Source organism: Cinclus cinclus, chromosome 19 (assembly GCF_963662255.1).
Source record: "Cinclus cinclus chromosome 19, bCinCin1.1, whole genome shotgun sequence".
Taxonomy (NCBI): Eukaryota; Metazoa; Chordata; class Aves; order Passeriformes; family Cinclidae; genus Cinclus; species Cinclus cinclus.
This window is the reverse complement of record NC_085064.1, coordinates 4380998-4406775: the sequence shown is the minus strand read 5'-3', so window position 1 is coordinate 4406775 and position 25778 is coordinate 4380998. Positions and strand designations below refer to the sequence as shown.

Genomic DNA, 25778 nt, shown 5'->3' with positions numbered 1-25778 from the left:
TAATTGCCTTGTTATTGTCATTGGTGCCATTGTTCATTGGCTCGGCCCTAGAGAGGCCCGAGGGAGCAGTTCTGCCTTAGCTAAACCAATATCTCCTGCAATAACCCCCTGCAGTTTCCCCTTTGCTATCCCATGTTGAATAAATCTTCCATCTCTGTTTGCTGAATGATCATAAAGACATGATTGAAGTTTCAGATTTATGGTTTCCTTCGAATCCAGGAGCAGCTCCAATAATGCCAGAGCCTGTTTGCTGACTGTTTTCTGACAGGATATACAGAAAGGGAGATTTGTAAGAGCAAAACCAGGAATGCAGAGATTAGAGGCAGGTGTTTCCTAGACATGCAGTGCACACATATGCAGTCATGCAGAGGTGTTGGACTCACACACACACACACTGTGAGAGCATCCTCTGCCCAAGGATCTCACTGTGGTTCCCAAGCACCCTGCCAGGCAGGGTGTGCACACAATATTTCACTCTAACAGCAAATCTGTCTCAAGCAGCCACACAAGGGAGCCACAAGAATTGGTTGCTGGGTAAAGGAGGATCCTAACGAAAGATCTCGCTTAGCTGTACTGAAAACTGAAGTGGTTGCTGAAGGCTGGCACAGGGCTCGGTGTTAAGGTGGTCCTTACTGTCAGCCTAAGGCTCCACGTGCCATGAGTTCCCTCAGAACTGTGTTCATGCAATCCCCTGGATGCCCAGGATGCTCTTTGGGGAGTGCAGAGAAACTCTCTGGCTCCTATGGGACAACATCCCAGAGGTTTCCTCTGATCAAAGCACCAACACCCAAAAAAAAAAACCCACCAAAGGGGCAGTGCACTTACAGAGGAAAGGAGCTGCCTCCTGAGGACACCCAGCCTTGCACCTCCCTGCTGAGGCACCAGCTTCCCAGGGAACCTGGTGCAGGATTGCGACCTTCAAGTTGGGATAATTATCACCTTCCCCAAAGCTGTTGTCTTGGCCTGGGTGTCCTCCTTTCCCTTCAGCCCAGCCCAGCAGCATTTACTGAGCCATCTCCATTATACAGCTGGATCCTGGGAACTGCACAGCATGAGGCACATTGCTATTCAGATTCAGGTCAATATTAGTTTTTTAATGAATAAACCACGGCAAAGCTGAAGTGAAAACAAAGTTTGTGACTTTGGTGTCAAAAATCTAAACGGAGCATCCAAAACGCCTTCCCTCAGCCTTGTGGCCACAGCACATTTGCTTTTCCCTGACTCACAGCCATTTATGCTCATTCCCACTTCAACAAAAACCTATAAAACTCTTACAGCATGATGCAGTCCTAAATTAAATGCACTTTAACATTGCTATATAACAAGGGAGTCTTTGCTCTTTTAAATTAATGCATGCAGCTGAGAAGGGGACCTTTCCTGGAAAATTTATTCTGCTTTATTTGGAGAAAACCCCACCTCGTTCCACCTTCTCTGAGAGCAAAGATGATTTTGTGTGTTATAATGAGGAATTTGTAATAACGAGAGCATTGTGTGTTCGAGTAACTACGAAGCCAACAACAGAAGACTTCAGTGAGCAGCAGTGTTTGTATGATGGATGGTAATATTTTTCCTTAGTGCATTACAAAAGAAAAAAGCAAGACAAAAATATCTTCCATTTTCTCCCTAATTTGTAGTTTTCTGGTGTTAGCAAGGCTTATAAGACACATGCTCCCAATTAGCTGCTCCTCTTAATTTAAATGCTTCATAAATTATCTCCTGCGCTTGTGGATTATCACTTCATAATGCGAGTTAGCATTTAAATAAATAGCTGCGATGTAGGAAATTAGAGAGGTTTACAGTCTGAGGCAGCAGCATAATGAAGGAAAATACCACAGCAGCTGAATAGGGGTTGGGAGAGATGTGATGAGGCAGAGATTTTTTTTTTTCCCCTTTTACCTTTTAGCAACCAAATTTGGACTGCAGCAGGGAAAATATGGGTCAGAACTCCAGCAGAGCAGGAGCCTTTTGTAATGGCTGAACATGAAGGGAACGTGGAGAATTCTCATGCATGTAAAATGTCTGATTTAGCAAATATGATGCAACTAGGAAGTGACTTTATCGAGCCAACTCTTGGTTGCCTCAGAAGGTTGCCCCTTTGAAAGCAATTGGGCTGCTCTTGTATGTCATACCTGAGCAGTACCCAACCCCTTGTGTTCTATCTTTAAAAAAAAAAAAAAATGGGACTGGAGAGAAAAACAGCAGAACAAAGGAGACATGGAATTGTATTGAGAACGTTTGGTGAGGAAAGCAATGAGGGAGTCAGCTGTAGAATTATGGGGAATTTTAGATATATATATATATAGAGAGAGAGAATGAAGAAAGCAAGCATTCATGTGCCACATAACTTCTGCCATGTTTTTAGCACCATTAATAAGATCAACCTATGAGCAATGAGAGCTTTTTGGCAGCAACTCCCCAGTGCTATTCCAGCCCAGTTTCACAATTATTATCCTAAATGTAGAGAATTACAAAGACAGGGCAGGGTAAAACCTCATGACAGCTCCTTGTAGGATTAAAGCTCTCTCCAGTGCTTGCTGGTCTTGCCTTTGGTATCACTGCTGCTTTTTCTGCCACAGGACAAAACTGTGGGAAGGGGTCAACCCTGTTTGACTGCCACTGAGCTCCTCAGGAGCTGAAAACAGGCACCAGTGAGCTCAGGACCTTTGGTGTTTGTCTTGCAGAGCACCCAAAGGTTGAGCACTGGGAATTTCAGCTATCACAGGTCCCTGCTTGCTCACACATGCACAAAATGTCAAAATCATGGATATTTTTTTCAAAAACATTGGAAAATCATAGAAGCCCTGACAGCCTCGACCAAAGTCCAGCCTTAGGCAGGAGTAAAGTTATTAGTTACCTTATTTCCTGGAGAAAGCCTGACACATTAGGATTTCACTGCAGCTGGCTGTAAGTGTAATGGGCAGGGTGTGATTTTGCTAGCTGAGTTTTGCAGTTACATTTCAGCAGGTTGAATACATTTTGCTGTAGGACACAGCAAATGATTCAGGCAGGTTCTTGCATCAGCACATGGTGCTTAATGGGAATTGTGCCCAATCCATGGCACAATTTGGGTGTCTGCTGTATTTAGTATTCTTCAAGAGTGGGGGTCAAATTGTCTCCTCCTTTCCATCCCTACAACCCTGCTGATCCCAGGGGAACTGCACTTCCTCTGAACTCCACAGGAATGAACGTGGGCAACTGGACTGAGATGTGCTGGAAGAACATTTCTGCCTGGACCCTTCAGGATTCAGGTGGAGTCTGCAGCTGCTGCTTCAAGACACAGTTCACCCTGCAGAGAGTTCAAGTCAGCACAGCAGGAGCCTTGTTTCATCCTATAATTTTCTATTCCAGCACGTAGTGTTTAGAAAGTGAAAAAGGGACTGATCCCACTCCAACCAACATCTGAAAGTTTACAGCTCTTCATCTCTCCAAGTTTCCAGGTGCTAAAAGAAAGGCTCTGGGGGCCAAACTGTACCTGTGCTCAGCCCTGAAGTGGCTCTGTCCTCTGGGGCATATTTGCATCTCTGTTATCACTTTGTCTTCTGAACCAGGCAGGAATGGCCACAGGTGCTCCTGGTTTATTCTGTGCCTGAGCCTGATAAGCCTCAATTTCTCTGGACTATGAGCACACAGAAACCAGCTCTTCTATCCCAGCTGCAAGGGCTCTTCAGGTCTAAGAAAAATCTGGCAGAAGTCTTGAATTCCAAATGCAGGAGACAGAACTGGGAGCCTCAGGACTGGATTCCTTCAGGGAGATGGTGCCACTGTTTTTACAGAATCACCTTTTCTTCCTAAAGGGCATTTTAAATAATAAAATTGGAAGCTGCCGCATATCTTTCCAACTGATCTACTAATCATATTTCTTCAAATTTTATATCCCTGACCCTTGTAAAGGGATTGCAAGGAAGACATTTTTTAAGCTGCATTTTAATAAGTCAATATGAAAGCTCAAAATTATTTAAAGCTTCTTAAATAGGATTATATTTGATTTCTTGTGGGAATAGTGAGGGATAGTCTAGTAAAGACGTTCTGTCCTGCTGAGGTTTTATTACATTAAAGAAACAGCATCCTTTTTTAACAGCAAAAACTTTATCTATTCTCTAATGAAAATGGAGATTATTTCTGCACATGAGGTGACTGAAGTTAGTAAGTTCCTGCATCTTTGATCAGAGATTAGAGTTTCTCCTTGAGCGAAAGCTGAGAGATTCCTGAACCAGAGGTTCACCTGAATTTAACAAGTTGTCTCCTCATCTGAAATATTTGAATTTTCTTCTAGGAGGTACCACAAGTGTATTGACTTCAGACAAATTCTGCTGTGAAATAACAAGTAGCTCTCAAGGCAGCCAGTATCTCATTTGCAGCCAGGGATTTAATTTGGCCTAAGAATCAGAGGTCTGTGCTGCTGGGGAACTATTTTACTATATAGGAAATGTCATATTCAGTCTGCTCTGAAAGGCCCACAGTCAAATTCTCACTTGAATTCAGCTCCTTTAATGTCAGTGTGACTTATATGAAGGCTATACTGGCAGCACTTAGCTTAGTATGTTCTACTGCAGCCAAATAAAAGCAGGGGAGTTAAATAAAAACTACCTGGGTAAAGTTGGAGCAGCAGCAGGGAGTTACATGGTGTAAACAGCAGCTTCACTGAGCTGAGCTGCTCTGGACATAATCTGGGCCAACATCTGGCCTTGAGAACATAAAGGGATTTTTCCTGAAGTAGCAGATGGGGAGGTTCAAAGAACAGATATTATTAAGGATGAAACACAAAGAAAAGGTCATAACTACTGAAAGGGGACAGAACCTTTAAAAAAAAAGAAAGAAAGAAAAAAACAAACCAAAAAACGAAGCCATTGTCCACTCTCTTTAAAAAGGAGAGACTATTCTCTCATTCTCAAGTAGCCCACACCCCTCTCTCAGCTACACCTCAGTGTCCTCGCTGAAGCCAGTCACTGAGCAACAGCATTCCCTGGTAGAATTTGACTTCAGGGTTTGCAGCACAGCAGGTATCCCCGGGGCTGTGGCTCTCTGGGAAATGACAACCCCACTAGACCCTTTCCAACTCCTCTCTGGCCCCAGTTTTCTCTGGGAAGTCAACAGCAAAGATGGTAAAAATGATTTTTTTTTTTTTTTTGCCAAGGTGCTGCATGCCAGTCTGCCCACATTATACCCTGAGCTTCCAAAACTGCTGCCACATTAAAGACAGAATTATTTTCCTGATTTTCCCACACTGATCTGTTCATCCATGCTTCTATTTTCCCACTGATATATCTTGTAGGGACAGCAAGGACTCAGAGAGGTCCTTCTCCAACCAGCTGCTCCAGGACCACCCCATGCTATCCCAGATCTCCCTGCCATTGTCCCTACACATCCTCAAATCTATCCCAGGCTCATTCTGTCTCTTAGAGGTGAACGGTGGTTGTAGCTCAAGAAAAATCAGGCACAGGTAAGACCTCACTCAGCAGTAGCTGTAACCTGCACATTCATTTAGCCTGAATAACCTGTCCCTCCTGCCAAGGGCTTTGTCTTCTGACTACAGCCCACGTTTCTTTCTCAGAACTGAGATCAGGCAAGGGCTCATGTGAACTTCACAAGCTGTGACACCCTCTACAGAAACACATGTGCTTCTTTGACCTTCAGCGCTGGCACAAAAACCTTACACAGACACAAATTTATCTTAAAGTCGGGAGCAGATTTAATAGAGCGGGAGAAGATCGTTTTCAATATTTCCATCTCAATTATAGTCAAACACCTCGGTGAGTCTCAGCCTTTGGGGCTGTACCTGGGCTGGCTGCTCCCAGCGTGGAGACTGTCGGCAGAATCAGCAGAAATAGCACAACTGGGCAAGGTGTTGGTGATTTATCAATGCTGAAGTAATTCATCCTGACACGGAGGCACCGAGGAGGAGCTCAGGGTCCAGCAGGTGCCCCTGAAGACCTGAGAGTTATACAGTGCCACACATCGACAGTGGCAGACCTGGGATCTGAGTCCTTAGCAAAAAACAAGCTTTTTTTTTTTTTTTTTTTTTTTTTTTTTTAAAGCCATTTTCAAACAGCAGAAAGAAACAGCCTTGTTACAGAGAAAGGCAGTTTTAACAATTGCAGTGCCCTGCTACTAAAATTGTCCGTCCAACAGCAGATTATCTACTAAGTCCATAAAGAGTGACTAATATTTAGAGGCCCGGAATTTTGGGGAAAATAGGATTTTTCAATGGAAAACTAGAAGGTGAATACACCCATTAAGACAAATGCAAGTATTGTGCACGCAAATACTTTCATATCTGCCTGGCCCTTTAAAACCAAAATGATAGAGTTCATTTGCATTTAGATCTCTTTGGCTCCCTCTTTTCATCTAAAGACAAATCCTCACAAAGGCTGCTTAATTAGACCAAATTAGATTTCCACCTAGTGGCTTGTCATTCATTAGAAAATGCTGTTCTTTTTTTCAGTTTTGGTAATTATAAGCTAGTCTCGCAGTGTTCACTTCAGGTTCAAAGTCTGACTTGCATTCATGATTTTGTGCAGATGAGAGGAAAATTATTCAGTCGCATCAAGTCTGCCCATTTTACAAGTTGGATAAAGATCATCACTGGAGTCTTTTATGTAGTGGGGTATACTCTTTCTTAAGTCTTTAATGATTAATTGTAATAGCATAACTCATGGCAATTTTCAAGACTAAAAGCTAAGTGCAAACAGTTGAAATGCACAGTGACTGTATCAGACAGCGGGTGCTTCCCTGGACTGGGGTTTCTGTGCTGGGCTCTCTGTGTGTGGCCCTTGCTTGTTGATGTTCCAGCCCTGTTGGGAGTAAAAAAATGGCAAGGGGCTGATGCCAGGGGTTGTGCAGGGAGAGCCTGGGCTGGAAGTGCTGTCTGCCTTCTCTTGTTGCCCTCTCAAACCCAGCCAGGGGGACACCTCTGCTGCCAGCTTTACACAAAACACAGCTTCTAGAGGGGAAAACCGTTCAAATCCACACCTGACACTCGAAGGTTGGTGTCTAATAAGGCTGCAGCTCCCAGGGCAGGTCAGTCAGGAGCACAGGTTAGTGGAGATTGCACTTGCAGGTGTACTCTGGGTTAGCAGGGTGGCTGACGTCTGGAGTATTTGCAATGAAAGGAGCTAAACTCACAACAAGATCCTTGAGCTTTGCCATCTCTGACTCCAAGGGCAGCAGTTTGCCCAACCAGCACCCTTTTCTCTGGAAAGATTCTTACACTGCTATAGAAAACTAGGATGATTTGGTCTCACTGTCTTGTCTCCCCAGTCCAAACTCTGTTCCCTCTGCTGTCCTGCATGGGCACACTGATTCCCTGCCTCAGTTTCCCCTTTATTACAGAGTTAATGCTCAGAGGCATGCTTTGAAGGTTAATAAATCAGGGACAGATCTTGTGGTGGTCCATCAAGCAAAACTTTCTTTGGCTTTGACCTTTAATGCTTATGAAAAGCTTCGAAGACAACTGCCAACTTATTATTAATAATCTTCTTGGGAGTGGAAGTTACAAGCAGTTGGTGCCAGGCAGCCCAGCAGCCACCAGCCCCTGCTAGGATTTCTTCTGCACTAACAAGCCCAGATTTTTCAGGTGTATTTTTAAAACTACATTCTTGTTTTCCATTTGGTTGGGTTGTTTTGTTTTGTTTTGGTTTTTTTTGTGAGAAAGTTTTTCCTTCCACCTTTAAAAAGAAAAAAAAAACTCATCAAATTTGCTTTTCTCAAAACACCGAACATTCCCTTTCTCATCTACCTAAACCTGATGTTGAGTTACTGTCCCCCAGAGGCTTTCAGTAGCTCAGTTCTGATGTATCCCTGCACTTTGTAGCTCACTGCTTTCTTAGAGTGTAATCAAACATCAAGCTAAGTAGCAAATAAATCTCCCGATCTCATAAGCTGCACAGCAAGATCATGTAAATGCAAATGAAGGGCTTGATTTCAAGCTGTCGCGGGGGGAAGGAGGGAAAAATGCTGGGCCTTGTCACTGCAATCACTTCACTCTGCAAGTGCAGTAAATCTGCAATAATAATAGTAATGGCAGCGTGACGGGAGGCTTTACTGTACAAGGGGGTGTAATGAAAAGGGGAACAGAAGGTAGGAAGAAGGCAGGGCCTGGTAGGCTGAAAATGCACCAGCACAGAGTTTGCAGGGGTCCACAGGGCAGAGCCAGAGAGGAGGGGATGGGGCAGCCCCAGCTGAGTCAGAGCGCAGAGGATTCGTGGATTTGCCCAACATCCCCTCCCAGGGAAAGGCTGCAGAGGCAGGGATTAAAAAATCCACATCTCAGTCTCTTTCTGTGCCTCTCTGTCTGGACATCTCTTCCACCTCTCTCTGTCATCTTTAGAAAATTGATGCAATGTGTGTTGCTGGGCCATGAACACTGGGGGATGGAACACAACTAAGTCTTCAACAAAACCTGGAATCCTTAAAAATTTTGCACTTCCTTAAACCTTTTCAACGCCTCCACCTCTGGAAAGAGACCCCTTTCAAAGCCTTCCTCTTCCTTCACAGCAAACATTTTCCAACGCTCAAATACAAATCCAGGGCTCAATTCCAGGGCTGCGCAGATAAGAAACTACCTGGCAAAGGCTGGGGGTAATTCAGTACACCCAAGAACACTCACTTTTCAGCCAACCAAGGTATCCCCACTGATCAAACACCCCCAGCACTGCACCATAACCAGTGGGAGCATGGCACCCTCCAAAACCAGCCCAGACACACCTGGCTCAACCAGGGAAATTATCATGTCCAAGGAGAAAGGATGCATCAGCCAAGCCCTCAAAGACAGTTTGAGAGAGCAAACAAAGCCTCAGCGCACTTCTCTCATAGCCCTGAGAGGTGTTGATCTCTGCTGGGTGCTCTGGGAATGCTTCAGGAGAAGGTCTAGAGTTGTCTTTTCCAAACTGGCTGGATAAACAGCATTTAGGATGCTGGATTTTCCTCACTGAGGTCGTAAAGGGAGAAACCTTGCAGAAGGTACCCAGAGAAAATTAGGACCGCCTGGGATGCAGAGAGAGACGGTTTTAATTAGAGCCAAGAGGTGGGAAATAAGGCAGAGAAATGACATCTTAATGAGGTTTAATGAAGTTGTCTGCTGATGGGCACAGCTGTCAGACAGATCTGTATTCCAGCCAAGCAGCTTTGTGACAGGCTAAACCTGAACATGGGGAATGGTGCTGGAACTGGGGGAGAAAGGGGGAAAAAAAAGACCTTCTGCATCAGCTTTGGCTCAGTTTTCTCACTGCTTTATGACAGAACACACCTACAATGCCCCAGGATAAATGAAACCAGTCCATGAGCTGGAAGCAGCATTTTGCTAATTTATGAACAAGGAAGGCTGTAATTGTGTATTACACTGAGCAAGATTCATTCCTGCTGCATCCTTCCCCTTCTTTGCTTTTGTAGGTAAAAGATGTTGGCAGGCAACCAGAGTCCTCTGAGTTTGTTGATTTTTCTTCAGGCACAGATTCTCTCCATGTTCAACATATTGGACCAGATTTTTTTTTTTTAATTAATTATCCAGCACCTTCAGCTTTATTTATTCAGCGCAAAGTGACTGTAAAATGCCACCTGATCATAAAAGGAAACAGCACACACTCACTTTGTGATGGAGTAAACACCCAACTGTGTTAACTTCAGGTGCTCTGCAGAAGGGACTCCTTAAATCCTGTAATTTCTTCCATTCTACAGAGTTCTGCACTCAAGGGTCTGGAAGCAGCTTTGCCACAGGTTACAAACCTCTCTCCTTCCCTGCAGTTTCTCAGTGATTTTTTTGTCCCATGTGACAGTTTTCCACCATAGCAGATTTCTGACCTCACTTCCCCGATGAGTTTTCAGAACATGATCCCAGGAAAACGCCTTTTCTCCTGCACCTGAGGAACATCACACACACCATTTCCCTTGTACACCAGTGACAGCCAATCTAAAACCAGCTGTAAATACAGGAGGACTCGATCAATGAGAGCTCCTTCATCATTGCTTTGTGTGAGCTCCCGGCATGCACAGAGTGCACGCGTGGTTTGTGATTAGAACCCCACTTAAACCCCACTAAAACCCCACTAAACCCTGGTGCTCAGTGCTGGACAGGGGACAGTCCCTCCCTGTGCTCGAGGCTTACAGGTGGGGAAATGCAGCCATGGTTGCATCAAGTCACTGGGTCAGTGGATTTTACAAAGGGCTGTTTGCAACAAAGGATCTGTAGTTTCGCACAGGGCAGGTCTCTAAAACTCATTTTCTGATGAACTCGTGCTCCTGAGCACCGTGGAAATGCCACACCTCCTTTGGAGTGTCACTAGTGTAAAAGTTTGAGGAATTACAAGCACATTTTAGAGACCTCAAGGCAGAGCCCTCTGGAAAGGTGCCTGTTCTGGACAGGGGTTATTAACCCTCACTATCCAGGCAAAACTGGCTCAGTGAGAGTTTTGCCTGAGCCAAAGATGATGTAGAAGAGCACGTTGGAAAGCAGCCACCATGCTGGCAGTGTACAGGGGAGCCAAGGCTTCTCTGAGACCCTGGCCAAGGTTTGCGTGGTGCTGACTACGAGTAAAAGGAAAATTTTGGTGTGGAGGATGCTCCTACACAAGCAGCTCCAGTGAGCTGGGTCCCTTATCAACCTGCACAGCCTCAGCCTGCCATGGTGGCAAGCTGGAGTTGGTTCAATGCAGCTTCCTTTTGTGCAAAACTGTGTCTCTGCAGAAAGGGCTGTATTTAATTCAGCAGCTGCTGACCCAGAGCATTCACTGTGCAGTGTGACAGTGGCCATCTGAATGTCAGTGCTCAGTGGTTCACCCAGGAGAAGCACCAAGTGCTATTTCAGTGCTTTCATTCCCCTAGCAAGACCTGCCAACACCTACAATAGCCCAGCTCTCCTAACACCCTTCCCATGGAAAATAACCCGTCCCAAAGCACCCACATTCTGCCCTCAGGGCTCCTGGGGACTCTGCTCCAGCTTTCCCTGTGCCAGGCTCTCTCCCCTTCCCTCTTCTAAGCAGCAATGAGGTTTCAAGACACACATCCTGCAGAGACTTCACCATGGAGATGGGAGGGTGGAGACAGAAGGGTGAGGGGAGGTCAGTTAATCCCACAGACACCACCAGGCTGGGACACACAGGAGCTGGGGAAGAGTTCATTTGGAAACTAAATAGAAATGTTGTTATTGAGCTGAAGTTCTTTTCTGTGCTATAAACCCCAGGCTCTGCTCTCCTTTCTTCATTCCCCCCTTACACTCTTTCTGCAGCAAGCCTTCTGTCTTGATTATTCCCAGGCAGGTGCAGCCATGTGATTGTGCCTGGGGAAGTTTACGTCAGTTTTCCAGGAGGATGCACAACTTGGAAATTAAATAATTCAACGTAAAGTTAAGACCAGCTGCTGTCTCCCCAGCAGACACCACAGCTGGGCATCCCCACCAATGGAGAGATTAACCAAACAAGAAGACTTCAAGTCCATTTCTATTGAGTCAGGATCCCTATTTCCTGCAAGGCTAGGTCTCTTTATAGCTCAAAACCAAAGTTGTGTGAAATTCAGCATCCTTTAGGCTTCAGCTCCTTTCTGCACTGTGGCACTCACTTGTGCAGTGGGATTCAAGCCCTTGCCATGGTACCTGTGGCCATGTTCTGTTACAAACTTCTGTTTTTAGGAGCTTTATCTGATCAGAAAAGGTCTTTATGTGTCTCTATGAATGCTCTCTATGCTCCTCTATTCCCTTTTCTGCAGCCAGAACTGGGGAAGCCCATGAGAAACTGCTACTCCCTGCCAGGACCTGATTTTACCTATGGCATGTACATGCACAAGAGAGATGGAGGAGTCCCTGAAGGTAGGTCACTGCCCCTAAAACACAGACCTGCAACAAAGTCCTAATGCTAGTAGGAAGTCTCTTCTCCTTCCCACAGATCTTCAGTACTTCTCATCAAATTGGAAGTGCAGACATCCAACATTTACTCAGTTTCATTAATATCACCCCAATTGCTTGGTGACAGTGAAGTTTCTGTATCACATTGGAAACTTCCAGAGGCTCACACAGAGCCCAAGCAGGGAGGGTGCACCTGCAAAGGGTGATGCACCTGGCCACTGTCAGGGCTCCTGCTTTGTGCTTTCAGGGACGATTTCCCTGTAAAATCAGACATCCTGAGCAAGCCAGGGTGGAGGGTGAGAAGACATCCAATTCAGAGAGGATATGGGATGCAGTGGGACAGGGTGTGAAGTTCACAAAAGGAACCTTAGCCACACAAGACCCCCACGCACTGTGCACACACATCAATCTGCTGTCCCAAACAGGAGCTCAGATGCCTCATCTTTTTCTCTATTTCCTTCCATTTCCAGCCATAGGCCACTGGGATTCAGTGAAGGCCAAGCCTCACAAAAGGGTCATGCCCCGAGATTTCGTAACCATGGGCTGTAGGGCTGTGGATGAAGGCTGCACCAAAGCCCGCGAGTTTGCTCTATACTACAAGTACATGGACATCCGCTGCAAAGATAAGAATATTCTCAGATATGGCTGCAAGATCCCTCCAGGCATGACATTTGGCAGGCCATCACGGTAAGGGGGAAGATTTGGGCCCTTCTCAGAATGAAATTATCCCTTCCTATCCTCACACCTACATGTCTCCCCAATCTCAGCTACCACAGTCCCCAAAACAGAAGTGTCCTGAACCTGGATATGCTGAGTCACAGCATCACATCTGTGTCTGATGACATTTCTGCCAGATAATCAACTACCTGAATCTAACATACGTGCCACAACACAGCCTCATTTCACCTGTGGTATTAAGGGCTTGAAGCCTCTTAAAAATATCTTCAGTGCCAACCCTTTAATCTAAAAGAATATGAAAAGCTGTCAGCCAGAAAATTGGCATCCCAGGGTCAGAAATTCAGAGCAAGAGCATTGCTACCTGTCTGCACTGGTTGAAATACTCTGGTGGAGTTAAAGATCAGTTCAAGTTCTTTATCCTGCTCTCTTCCACTTAATTCATTGCCCTGCACTGGACAGAAATTGGAAGTAGAGCAGGACAGAGGCAAAGAAGCTTCTCCCTGCCAGTACAACTCCAGCACAAACCAGTGCTCAAAGCCTCTGGAAGTCCTGCTACTGCTGGAGCCCAGGGGGTTTCTTGCTCTGTGCAGCTCTGGATCAGACATTAGGTTTTATTTTAAGAGCTAGATAATAATCACTACCAGAAAAATAACAGCTACAAATTCTAGAGAAAAGACATGATGAACGGCACCATGTATTTCACATGATAGTAAATGGGCTTTGCATATGCAAATTGAATGGATTTTAAAATGGTATTTAATGACAATTTTCGTAGCAGACATTAACATTAATTGCATCAAAATGAAAATGTAGCATTAGCTTGCTGTTAGCTGCAAATGCCCCAGCTATAAAGCTTTATCTTTATCAGTATCAGCCCTCACCGATGTGACAGGGCTGCTCTGCAAATTGCAGGCAAAAGGGCTTTTATGTTGCAAAAGTATCCCCCAATGCAGGCCAAAATCAACATCAATTTTGCTTTATTTCTTCATAAACGGAGGTTAAATGGCTGCCTGTAAGAAGCCCAGGCATGCTTCAAAACTTTTAAAGAAAATCTGCAGACCCCACAACGGCAGAAGTAGTGAGAAAGGGCTTTTAATTGAAAGTTATTATTTTACAACTTGCCTGCTCCATAATAGCTACCTTTTATGCAGACTGATTGTATTTATCCCTTTACTTTAAAAGCACATTATAGATAAAACCGAATTACTGGGATTATCAAGGAGTTGTTACAGCCATTTCTGTAAAAGTGGGAGGTTAACACACTTTTCCATGACTGGCAAGTTAAAGAGACCAGCTTTGGTGAGCATTCCTGGTCACAGCTCAGCAGGTTCAGCAAGACCCATTTTCCTAAAAATGACATGGTTATCAATGGATTTCAGTTGGGTTTGGACTCTAAGCCCTGTTTGACTGTGATCTCAGTGCTGCTACCTGGGAAGGTGCTCCCAAGTAAGGCACATGCTTGTCTGGGGGGCAGAAGAAAACGGTGGCAAAAGTTTTTTGTTGTTTGTTTTTCTTTTTTTCCCCCCATAACTCGGAGCACTCCTCATCTTTAAGAAAAAACAGTGAAATTTTTCAGCAAGAACACTGCCTGCCTGTCATCCCCCAGCACAGAGCGTGGCTGAGGAGGTCAGAGAGCAAAGGTGTTTTCCCATGGCACTGGAGGCAGCTGGAGACACCGTGCCCGATGATGGGATGCTCTGGAACAGCCCAGAACCCCAGTGCAGACCCTGCCCAGGCTGCACCCACAGCTCTGCTGCAGCTCTCTGCACACTGGGAATTGCAGCTGGTGCCAGCCCACAGCTCGGGGCTGGGCTGCTTCCCTGGGACCCCCAATATCTCAGCAGCTGGCACAGGAACGTGGCTGGGGTCAGTGGGTAATGGGCAAGGGGCTTCTCGAGCCCTGGCAACTCATCTCCAGCCCCTCCTCAGACCCTGGGCTGTGCTGCTAAAGGCTCGCAGGTTGGAGCTCTCCTGGATCATCCCGAATAGAAACAAGCACAAAAGTTGTGGTTGCTATTAGTGCCTTGTTAATCACTGCCTGGCCCTGCTGCTGCTCTAACTGAGATCTCTCGTGCCTCTGCTTTCTGCTCACAGTGTGTGCAGCGTTTCACCAGGCAGCCTCAGACACTGCAGCAAGCTTTCTAAAGCTTTGAGGCCTCTTTGCTTTCTTTTTCTGGGATATTTACCTTCAAAGGTCACCCATACCCCTTTTAATTCCCCCTGGGCACCTTCCAGGGGAGAGAAGCAGCGCTGCTTTTTTGCTGATTCCACCCCCATTCTCTCCCTCCCTTTTCCCAGAGTAATGTTTGCTACGAATCATGTGGCCAGCTTTGTTGTGAGAGTCATAAAAAAGACATTTTTCATCTCTCCTTTTTCCTGCTTTTGCTCCCTTCTCTCTCTCAGTAGCAGACAGAGATTTATTCCTTCCCCAATGCCTGTGGCATTCGGAGCTGGGAGGGGTCAGGGGAGGCACTGATGGGACATAACAGATAATGCAGTGGTTCCCCAGGGGCTTGTCCAGCTCCAGAGCCGATCCATCAGCAGGCAGTGCTCGTGCCAAGGTCAGCAGTAACGAGGATGTGCTGGGGTCTCAGCCTCCCCCATGGGGCATCCTCCAGCCAGGCTCCCCCAGTTCATGCTCCAGCTTCTGAGCTCTACAAGAGCTGCCTTGTGCAACCACACTTTGCAGGAGGGGACATCCATTGAGTGCAGCACAAATGACACGGGCTCAGCTTCAACTCTCCCAGCCCTCCTCCCCACCACTCACAGCTCCACAGGCTCATCTTCCAAGGAAAATTCCCATCTTCGACAATCCCCTCCAGGAGCTAAACCCCATCCACATGCTCTGTGCATGACACATTACAGAACCGCTGAAGGTTGTTGTCCTCCCAGGTCTTTTAATTCAAAATAACCCCACAGGTGTATCCAGCCCTCATACTCTGCAATAATGACCTGGTTTTACAAGGAGGAGGCTGGAGGGCACTGAGTGGGCTGGGGTTTGGTGATACTGGAGACCTAAAGACACAGAGGGTCTGTGAAGACCTCCAGGATCTTCACTGGTGTCACTCCAGCCTGCTAGTCAAGGTGCATTTGGAAACATTAATAGATGTCCAGGCCTGCATTTGTCCTCCTGAGCACCTTTTCAGACTGAGCTTCACTGTGCACTGAAATCAGCCGACATTAAAGGATCATTTTTGGAACAAGAACACAAAAACATGGATGCTGTCTACAGCTAGATTTTAGATGCTATTGATCTGTGCAAGGTCACACAAGGAGTTTGAAGCCAGAACGCTCCAGCACACAGCTGGTACCCCAAGCACCAGTTCTGTCCCCAGGAGTGAGCAGGGCAGAGTGCACCCTCAGCATGGACACACTGCCCAGCACTGCCAGGGCTGCTTGGAGAGAAAAGCTTCCAGTCACCTCTTGGTGAGCATCCCAAATCTGCCTGCTACGCCCCAGAACCTATTCCTGGACACAAGGACTGCACAGACGTGCCATCCTCTGCCATTCTGCACCTGTACCTGCTCCAAACCCTGCATGGCCATAACCCTGCCTCCCACGGGCTGCCATGCACTTGGCAGTTGGCCTGGAGGTTGGGCTGACCTTGGGTGTGCTGGCAGGATTTCCCTGGCACTCTGTCATCCCCAGGGCTCCTGCCGGGTCCCCCCCACTGTCTGCCTTCACTTCAACTGTCCCTTTCCTGAATTTTACAGCCCATTTTCCTTCCGTCTTCATCTCCTGACTTCATTCCACCTCCGATTCTCTAAAGCTGCTCCTAATCCTTTGGCAGCTGTTTTCATCATGTTCCTGCAACAAACTCACCTCTCTAAAGTGTTTGGTCACTGCAATCTCTCTTCTTCAAATTGTTACACTTGGCCAAGGGCATCAGTTACCCAGTACCTCCTCTTTAACTGGAATCATTTGCAATCATCCCAATCTTTCACCTTCCCTGAGGAGGGAGACTTCTATGCTCATGCTCTGCTTAGCAAGTGTCCTTTCCACCCAGACTTTCTCTGCTGTTTGGACACAGCCAGAACAAAGTTTAGAAAGCTGCCCAAGAGGTGCTGAAATATCTCCACTGATAGGTTTATTTTTGAGATACTTAAAGAACATTCCAGGTCGTTAATATGGCTGTGGAAATAAAGCTAATATAGATGTAGACCAGCTGCAAAGATGTCAAAGAAATAATGTTGAAGAGCAGAGGGTGTTACTGGAAAGAACACACTAGGAAAAGCTGGACAGGCAACAAAATTTAATACTATGGCAAATCTGCATCTGATCTATGATCACTAGAAGCCAAAGAGTATAAAGCCACCAAAATCCTAAAGATAGGAGGGGAAATAGTTCTACAGAAAAAGAAAACAAAAAACACTGAGGACTGACAAAACAGATTGTAAAAATTTAACAGTGACTGGAATCACTGTCAGGCTCATGGCAACAGAGAAAAGCAACCAAGTTAAAAAATCCAGGACTCCCATCAGCTCAGATAATTACATATCCACAGTGAAAGGCACTTTGTGCCTCTGCCACCATTCTCACACTGCTAAGATAAGAATTTCTATTTCAAGAGCAGTTTTCTTCTCCTGGAAATGTTCCAGGCTGGGTATGTGGTTGCATTGCTACCACATTGCTCCCAGTCACACCTGCCTGTGCTGTGCCCCAGCAGCTGCAGCAGCTGCTTGGGTTTTTAGGCCCTTCCAAAAATCCTGAGTGCACCACGAAGATACTGATTCCCCTTCAGAACAGTTATTTGCTTGCTCTAAGAGTTTCTGACTGGTTCAGGGTGATGGTTTAAGAGAAAATAATCAGCCAAGTCATGGTTCGGCATGAGGTTCAGGTCCTGCACATCAGCCACAGAGCTGGGAAAAAAGAGATCTGAAGGACAGATTTAGATCCCTTATTACCATTTGGTTTACACTGAATAGGAAAGTAATTTACTCTCACACAGACTGGCTGTTGTCTGTGGGTTTATCTCCATTGATTACAGCCGGCTGAGAAATTTCTTCCAAAATTTTACCATCCAGAGCTACTTCTAGCCACAAGTGGACCTTTTTCTTTGCCAACTTTTGCTTTCTCAGCCTGTGCAATGTAAACCTGGGTCAGGGGGGAATAATCACAGAATCCCTTCTGTGAAAACAAAGCTTTTCAGCCCTCATTTCTTCCTTTCAAACAAAGTCATGTTCCCACCCAGCCAGAGAGATTCAAGCATGGGATGGAGGTCAAGGGGAAGACCTCGTGCTTTGATTTCTTTTGCTCAGCTTTGAAGGGGTTTTTTCCTTGATTTTTCACTTGTTGGGATGTTTTGCATTTGTTGATGGCTGCAGACTGAGCACTGTTCACTCTCAGCCATAGATCTGGACCTCCAGGCAGGATAGCTCTGTCCCACAATCACATCCCACCTGAGTTTGTCAGAGGATAACAGCAGATAACAGCAGACAAATGTGTTGAAGACAAACCTAAATAACCTTCAATTAAGTCAGCCAAAGGGCATCTCCAACCCTAAAATCAATGCTAGCACACAAATTCCAGCTTGTCAAGCCAGTTATTTAATGGATAAGAGATGGCTTGGTATCTTCACTGCAAGACACATGTTTCCATATGTGCTTTTAGGACCAGTGCAAACAAACATCTCAGTCGGCCTGGGAGGGAATAGTAAAGCAAATTGGTGCTCTTGTAACCATGTGTACTCCTAAGTACAGCTGTGAGCATCTGATAAATCTTTTAAAGTGCATGTTTACAATGGATTTTATTCTTTTTACTGTTCTATACATATGAGCCCTCTGAGCAAAATAACAGATCCTCTGACACTTAGAAGAAGCCACTGCCTCATTGGCTGCACGCAGTGAAATAATTTATATTGTTATTTCCTCACCCACATTGCAAGGATTGTAAAGAAGCTTCAGAAATTCGGAGTAATCAGTGCTTTGGAGGCACAGATCCCACAGCTGCCACACGGGTGGAAGACCCACTATTGCAACTGAGAGCTTTGCCAGCCCAAAGACTGCAAAAAAAAAATTGGTCCCTGAGTGTTTTCTACCATTTTTTCTCTTGTTATTTTATTCAATAGTTAATGGAAAGTGAGGACAAGTGGAGATCATTTAAAAATGATCTTTTTGGGCCTCTCCATGGGTTTATTGCCAGGACCTATTTAGAGAAGCATAAAGCTGTAAGGGGGCTGTAACTTCAGCGTCTATTCCACAAGCTGTTTAGGAAAACGAGGAGCCTTTGGGCTCACACCCAGCTCATGTTGCCACATCCCCTTCTCCTCACAAACACACCCACACACGTGTGTGTAGGGACTTCGATCCACTAATTGAATTCACCCTTGTGAAAGCCTTAACAAATTGTAAGTGACCTTTTATCCAAATTTCAAAGTCAAGGATTCACCACTAACTGCGCATCCCTCTTCTGCCATTCACTGTTATGTAAAACCCACAAACAATTAAAAGAAATAATGAAGAGCCCAGCGGTCCTGTTTCCTAATTAGCTGCAGGAGGCAGTGCTGGGGAGTGTGGTTAAGTGCTTCAATTACCTCGGCCCTCCTCGCAGCCCTCGTTAGAAGAGACAGGTCCAGGGGCCAAAGGGGAACAATTAAGGCGAGGCAGAGCCCGGCAGTTTGCAGGGGATGCTGTGGCCGTGCCGACTCTGGAACAAGGGCCAGAGCTGTAATCATACCCCAGCTTCCTGCTGGGCTGCACACAGACAAATTAATGGGAGATAGATTGCTACCTGCAACCCATCAGTAACCAGGGAGGCAACACAGCGCTGCAAGGGAGCCATAACCAGGATTTTCCTGTGCTCTCAGCCCCCTTTCAGGGCAGAGGGACCTGAGCGCTAATGCCTATATTGGGGGTACCCCACGGTCCCAAACAGAATCACAGAGCTCGGCTTGTGCTTTATTTGCTGAAGTTGATACCTGTGGTTAGCTGCCCCAAGGAGCCCAACACTCCAGAGGTGCTGGAGACCAAACTGTTCCCCAATAACAAACAGGTTGGACTCGATCTTGAAGGTCTTTTCCAACCCTAAGGGCTCTATAAGAAACCAATCTGAGCTGGTGGGAACTGGTTCTGCTGGCCTGACCACGAGCCACGGGGAGATTTTGCATGGACCCTTCTATCACAGGACAAATCCTACCCAGCATGAAGACACAAGAATATAAAAGTGGTGCCCTGTAGCCCCAATAGCCTCCCCTGGGGACTGAAGGCCCCAAAGACAGATCCTGACTGTGCAGCAAAAAGCACAACTCAGGTGGAAGGACAGCACCAAGGAATAAACCCCTCTGAAACCTCATTAACCTTTCAAGGAAGGGTTAAAGTTTCAACGTAGGCAGCGTTGCAGTAACTGCCTTGTGGTGCAGGAACACAATTTTAATGTCACAGGCAGGGACGAATTCCATTCTGTGATGGATCTGTTGCATAAGCAGCTGTGCAGGGCCAGATCCAGCTGCCTGGAAGCTGCCACTGGGATCAGAGCAGTGCTCTGGGCAGAGCCCCAAGATCCACTGCCTGGACCCATCCTCCCCCTCCTCCTCAGCAGGAAAAGCACTGCCCTGGCTGCAGAGCCACGCACAACCCCCACGGGCTGAGGTCTGCACTAAAATATTTACGTGCTGTTTGAATTATACAGGATAAAAAAATATACAGGATAAAAAAAAGCAACTCTCAAGTCAAGTTTTTACTCTTTCGCGGCAGAACTTAGCAATCAAATTGATTGCACCTTTCAAGCTGGTGTAAAACCCCTTCCCGAGCAAAGCCCTTTGTATCCACTTTTGCCAAGTACCTTTTTTTGCAGCTGATATATAAACCTTTGAAAAGAAGTTTGAGGGGAGACTGACAACCTTGAAACCTCAAGAGCAGCATGGCATTGACGGGCGCGGCTCCCTGAGCTGAGTATTATAGATAGATTTTAATTTCATTTTAACAAAATAGCTGTCTCCAGTGGAAGAAGCATCAAGAGCTAAATGAGGACTCATCTCGAGCTGAATCACGTTGAACAGACCTCGGCACTGTCATTGATTTTCTGGGAAGAAAAAAAATGCCTCTGGCTACTAAACCAAATTAGTAGTCACTGATGACCAATTATTTTGCCCCACTGTGAACGGGGAGGCGTACTAAAATTCCAGTTTGTCAGACCCAAGGCTCTCTTCTCAAACGCCTTTCAACGAGCGTGTACCAAAAATCTCTCAGATGGTTCTGATGCCTTCCTGTTTTCGGCAACTTCTCTTTCTCCAAAGTTTTAATGAGCTGCTGCTCTGAGGACAGCCTGCCACAAAGTGAGCTCTTCCCTGCACGCTGGAGCACTATTTGGCATTGGCACAAATCACAGCTGTCAGGATTTATACACACATACACAAAAAAGTGTCAGCCTAATGTTTGCAAATTATAATTACCATTTCTCTTGCATGTCCCTGGTGCCTTCATTTTAGATAAATCCCAGCTCTGAGGTATCAGCTGCAAAGCACCGAAGGCTCATATTGAATGGAATAGATTTAACTAGTTTGTAGCTCATTTAAGGCCTACACTGTTTTATTTTAATATTGTTAATACTTTATTATACTTTTTAACACTGTTTTCACATTAAAATAGCCTATTAGGAGGCTGCAGCTTCTTTTCCAGGAGATGTCTAGCAGACTAGAACTCCACATTGTATAACCAAGTTAGCAGATGCTTGTCATTTCAGTTGAAAATAGGTCTGTAGCCTGACTCTTGAAAGTAAATTAGAAAGATTCTATTAAAGAGACAGAAACTGTTTCAGGGATAATAGTTTTGAAAATGTGCACAGATACATTTTAAAATATTTAGGAAATGTCAGCATTAGAAGTGGCTCTAACTATTTGACTATAAAAGGAAGCAGATGAGTATTTTTTTCCCCGACAATTATAAATAATTTGTTACATCCTATCAGAACTTCTTTGCCTTTCCTTTCTCTGGCAGGGTGCTTGTGCCAAAACAAGGAGATCTGAGTTACTCTGAATGAGTTTTAATGTGCAAGAAGCATTTCCAGAGGATGCTTCCCCTGCTCTCTCTGCAGCATCCGCAGACAGCAGCGACAAAATCCTCCCTGTTCAGGAACAGGGTGACAAAAGGAAAGGGAACACACAAGCCATTGATCCCTGTCCTTAAGTAGCACTAAGGCAAAAGGACATTTTCCCAAAGGCCAGCTGCAAGTAAGAGCTGTCATGTTGCCAAGCAGTGCTGATATTGGGGCCAAATTCCCCGTCCGCTCTGCTGAGGTCAGGCTTTGACCTACAAAGGAAAAGCTGCCTCACTGAGATCTCTCCAGTCACCTTAAAGAGGTGTTCCTGATAACCCCTGCTCTTCTCTACTCTCTCAGTATTTCTTTCAAAGGAGGAAAAGCCAGATGAAGCCTCACATCCTACAGCCCCACCAGGGCTTACGTGGTAATGGAGCACACGAGTCATTCCCACTGATCTGAGAGAGGCAGTTCATGCCTGCATCGTTCCAGGCATGATTCTATATTTTGCTGGATCAGGACTTAAATGCGATTAATCACACGGCAGGGAAGGATCTCTGAAGAGCATCAACCCAAATGTGTCCTTTCAAGCATTTTCTTACAGGCCAGCTGTGGACTAATCAGTCACCAACTGGCTGGTCCACTGGAGATGCTAAAAGTCACCTCCATAGAGATGTGAAAACATTCAACTTCCAAAAAGAAAAAAAAAAAGAAATCAATAATCAAAGACTACACACAAAGGCTCAGTGTTTTCCTGCATCCCCCCCAGGAAAGCTCCTGCCACGGAGAGCAAAGGGACAGGAGCAAACAAGCAATGCTCACCATGCACTTGTGTCAGGAATACCAACGCTTACACCACACTACAAGACTAGAGATCCAAACATATAAATAACACACTTGACCACTGGTCTGCCACATCTTTTAACCTTTAAAATATTTTGCCCAGCCCTGATCATCATGAAATGCCAAACTGGAAGGGAAGGAGGGGAAAGAAGAGGGGACAAAGGGTAAATGTCAGCATCGCCTTTGGCACTGGGTGGCTCAGGAGCAGCAGAGCTGATTTGCAAGCAAAGGCTTGAAAAGCCCTGCAGCATGTGATCTATGAAACAGGAGGCCTGCAGAAGGATGTCTCCTCTGATATGAATGTCCCCTTGGGATGGATATTGCTGGATTGCGCATCCAGCATCATTAGAAAACACGACCATAGATTAGGCTGTTTTGAAGCATGTGGTGTGCAATAATTAAGTAATAAAAGTCACCACGGGGGTGAAGGAACAAGAAACAGAGTTACTATTTGCATACAGGCTGCTGTGATCATCAAGGATTCTCCAGGCTGCTAAAAGCTGGCAGCTGTCAATTCTGGACCCACTCCTGCCGTACACCATGAAGAACCAGCTCACTCCGTGGCACACAGGCTCTTTGCAGAAACAGGTGGAGCTGGCGGCCCAGAAGCAGCTACCCCAAGTCCCCCGTGCCCTGCAGTTGTTCTGGACAGGCAGGGAAAGCCCTGGCTCTGCTATGGGAGCTGCAGCTGAGGGCACTGCAGGCTACAGGTGGGAGCTGAGCTAGAGGTGAGAGCTCCACAGCCATCAGCTCCTGCCAAGATGGGGAAAGTCTCTCCTCAGCAAGGTGTTCAAGGACAAGGACCAATAAAACTTGAGCTTGAGGTCCTTCATCACCTTCAAGTATTTGCTTCTGGGGGGGAAAGGAATAGCAGCAGGACCACAGGAATTACAGATTCACTGTCCCTGCTGCTGCCAGGTCTGCCTCACATGGTGGCTGATGAAGTGTCCTCACCTGCAAGGAGCAAGGCTCAACAATTTCAGGCTGCAGCTTTGCCACAAGCTGGTCAGGTTAATGCCAGCTCAGAGCAGCTGAATGGGACACTGGCCAACAGGCAACTGCCTTTTTATTCTTTTTCTAGAACCCGGGTCAGGTGCAGTTCCTCCCCTCTGCTGTCTCCTCCTGGCTCCCTGGAATCCTCTTTCAAGGGGCAAATACACCTGCTCTGTGCAGCTGAGACACCAGACCAGGGCTCAGCATTTCAGCTCCCCTCTCTGCTGCAGACACCTGACCATCTGCATTGGGTCCACTTCTAGCCCTATTCAGACTGCTTAGGACAGCACTTACTCCTCTCACCCCATCCATCATTGCACATTTGCAGCCTTTGGTGCACCACTTCAGAGAGATGTCAATAGCAAGAGCAGTGTTATTTTAGCAGAACACACTTGGCACCCAGGGGTTTTTCCCTTGGAGAGAATCCAGCCAGAGCTGCTCCACTGGGTACCAGCCAGGAAATGCTTTCCTGAAGCTCTAGGAGGCCCCGAAGCTGAGCTGCAGCCTGTGGTGCCCTGTGGTCCTTCCAACTCACCAGGGCTCAGACAAAGCTGCTGAAACCTGCCCTTGTGCAAAGAGAGGAATTGTTCCAGTTCTGGGGAGTGCCTGGCACAGGTTACCACAGGTGTGTGCAGGCTGTGGTGTGTTCACTGCAAATGATTGTGGGTTGGAGGTTTCTTGAGGAGGAGAAAGCCTTTCCCAGTGCGAGGCTTTACTCATCTTCTCACCAGTCACTTTTCAGGAGAAGAGACATGAACCGGAATGGAGAGGCAAAGATGACATTGGTGTCTTTTCCATGTCTTCCAGGCCTCCCACTCCCCTTTTTGACATCATGCAACACAGATACAAGGAGCTGTGGATGGAGCGCCAGAGAGCCCGGACTGTATTCCAGCACAGTCCAGTGAAGAAAAAGGTGAGACTAGTGCAGCAATGCTTTCCCCTGATGTTCACAGCACTACTGGGCACAGCCCCTCACTGTCCTACCCCATGAGGGACAGAAAGGCTGCTCCCAGCCCTGGGAAGGACTCTCAGCTGGCTACTCACCTGACTACTAAAAGGCTGATGAAGCCTAACTAAGATGAGCATCCCCCTGCCAGGAGCCTCACAGGCTGCCCTTCGGACATCAGCCCTGCTCAGGTTACCTGTGACAGGGGCCACAACAAAGGAACAACCACCAAATGCTGGAAGGACAGCCCCAGCCCGAGCCTGGCACGCTGTGGCTGATGCAGCACCCGCAGCAGCTGTTGGAGTGTAAGGCTGTGCTGTTAAACACACCAACATTATAATATCATTTAAAAGCAGCCAATGACTGTTTTACGAGTTAATGGCTCAAAGAAGAGTCGGGCTAATATGGTAATGACCAATTTCAATGGGCTTACTGCCATCACAAACGATGCTTTATAGTTGAAGAGCAGGAATACAGTGTCCTTAATTAGCAGCTATTTTATGAATACACCAGCCTGGGATGTTAGAAAGTGCATCCCTACTTTATCTATTAATGACTGATGTTTTTAATCACTAAGTTGCCTCCATCAAGCTCCCAAAGCCTGCAGCCACCAATTACTGAGTTAAGCAACACAAACCTGTATCCTAGACCACAGAACAGACTGATTCCCAGGGTTTCATGCAGTGGCCAAAATATTCACCTGGTACCTGCACTGGCTTATGCTGGGATTATCAAGCACTGTGACCTGCAATTAATCAGAGGAGCCAGGAAATCCCACCATGGTGGGAGTGCTGAAAGTGGCTTTCCCAGTTAGGGATGAGCCATTGCTGCAGCTCAGCGCACAGGGTTCCCAGTAGACAGCAGCCACCTCCCTGGGAAGGGCTGCTATATAACAGACTGAGAGCTGACAGCTGCTGATGTGTTTTAACTATCAGCATTGGCTGCATGGACGTGAAAAACTCCCCAGATCATGCATTTGTAATCATCAGCCCAAAGCAACTTCTGGCCTCATCCATCCCAATGTCACTGCATTGCATGACAAAGAGCTGATGTGCATGGCTGTGCAGCTGCTGGAGCCCACTCTTGTTCACTTTTGGTTGCAGACAAGGGAAGGGCATTGCTGGAGCCCACTCTTGTTCACCTTTAGCTTCAGACAAGGGAAGGGCACTGCTGGAGCCCACTCTTGTTCACTTTTGGCTGCAGACAAGGGAAGGGCACTGCTGGAGCCCACTCTTGTTCACCTTTGGCTGCAGACAAGGGAAGGGCACTGCTGGAGCCCACTCTTGTTCACTTTAGGCTGCAGACAAGGGAAGGGCACTGCTGGAGCCCACTCTTGTTCACTTTAGGCTGCAGACAAGGGAAGGGCACTGCTGGAGCCCACTCTTGCCTCTCTTTAGTTGCAGATTGGCGAGGTGCGTGAGAACCGCACCGCGTTCCTGCGCACGCACCCGCCGCCGGTGAAGGAGGAGTCCTTCTGGCACCCACAGCGCTTTGAGAAGGTAGGGGTCCCCCACA

The 25778-nt window shown here is 46.5% G+C and overlaps 1 protein-coding gene across 1 annotated transcript in view; it reads left to right on the top strand.

Annotated features, from left to right (window-relative positions):
• The window catches only part of CFAP77 (cilia and flagella associated protein 77), a 57878-nt gene that overhangs the window by 21625 nt on the left and 10475 nt on the right, over nt 1-25778 (top strand). Inside the window, exons 2-5 of the mRNA XM_062505647.1 lie at nt 11695-11794; nt 12301-12517; nt 24125-24230; nt 25667-25762. Coding sequence (XP_062361631.1) covers nt 11695-11794; nt 12301-12517; nt 24125-24230; nt 25667-25762 — 519 coding nt within the window. The remainder of the gene's footprint in view (nt 1-11694; nt 11795-12300; nt 12518-24124; nt 24231-25666; nt 25763-25778) is intronic.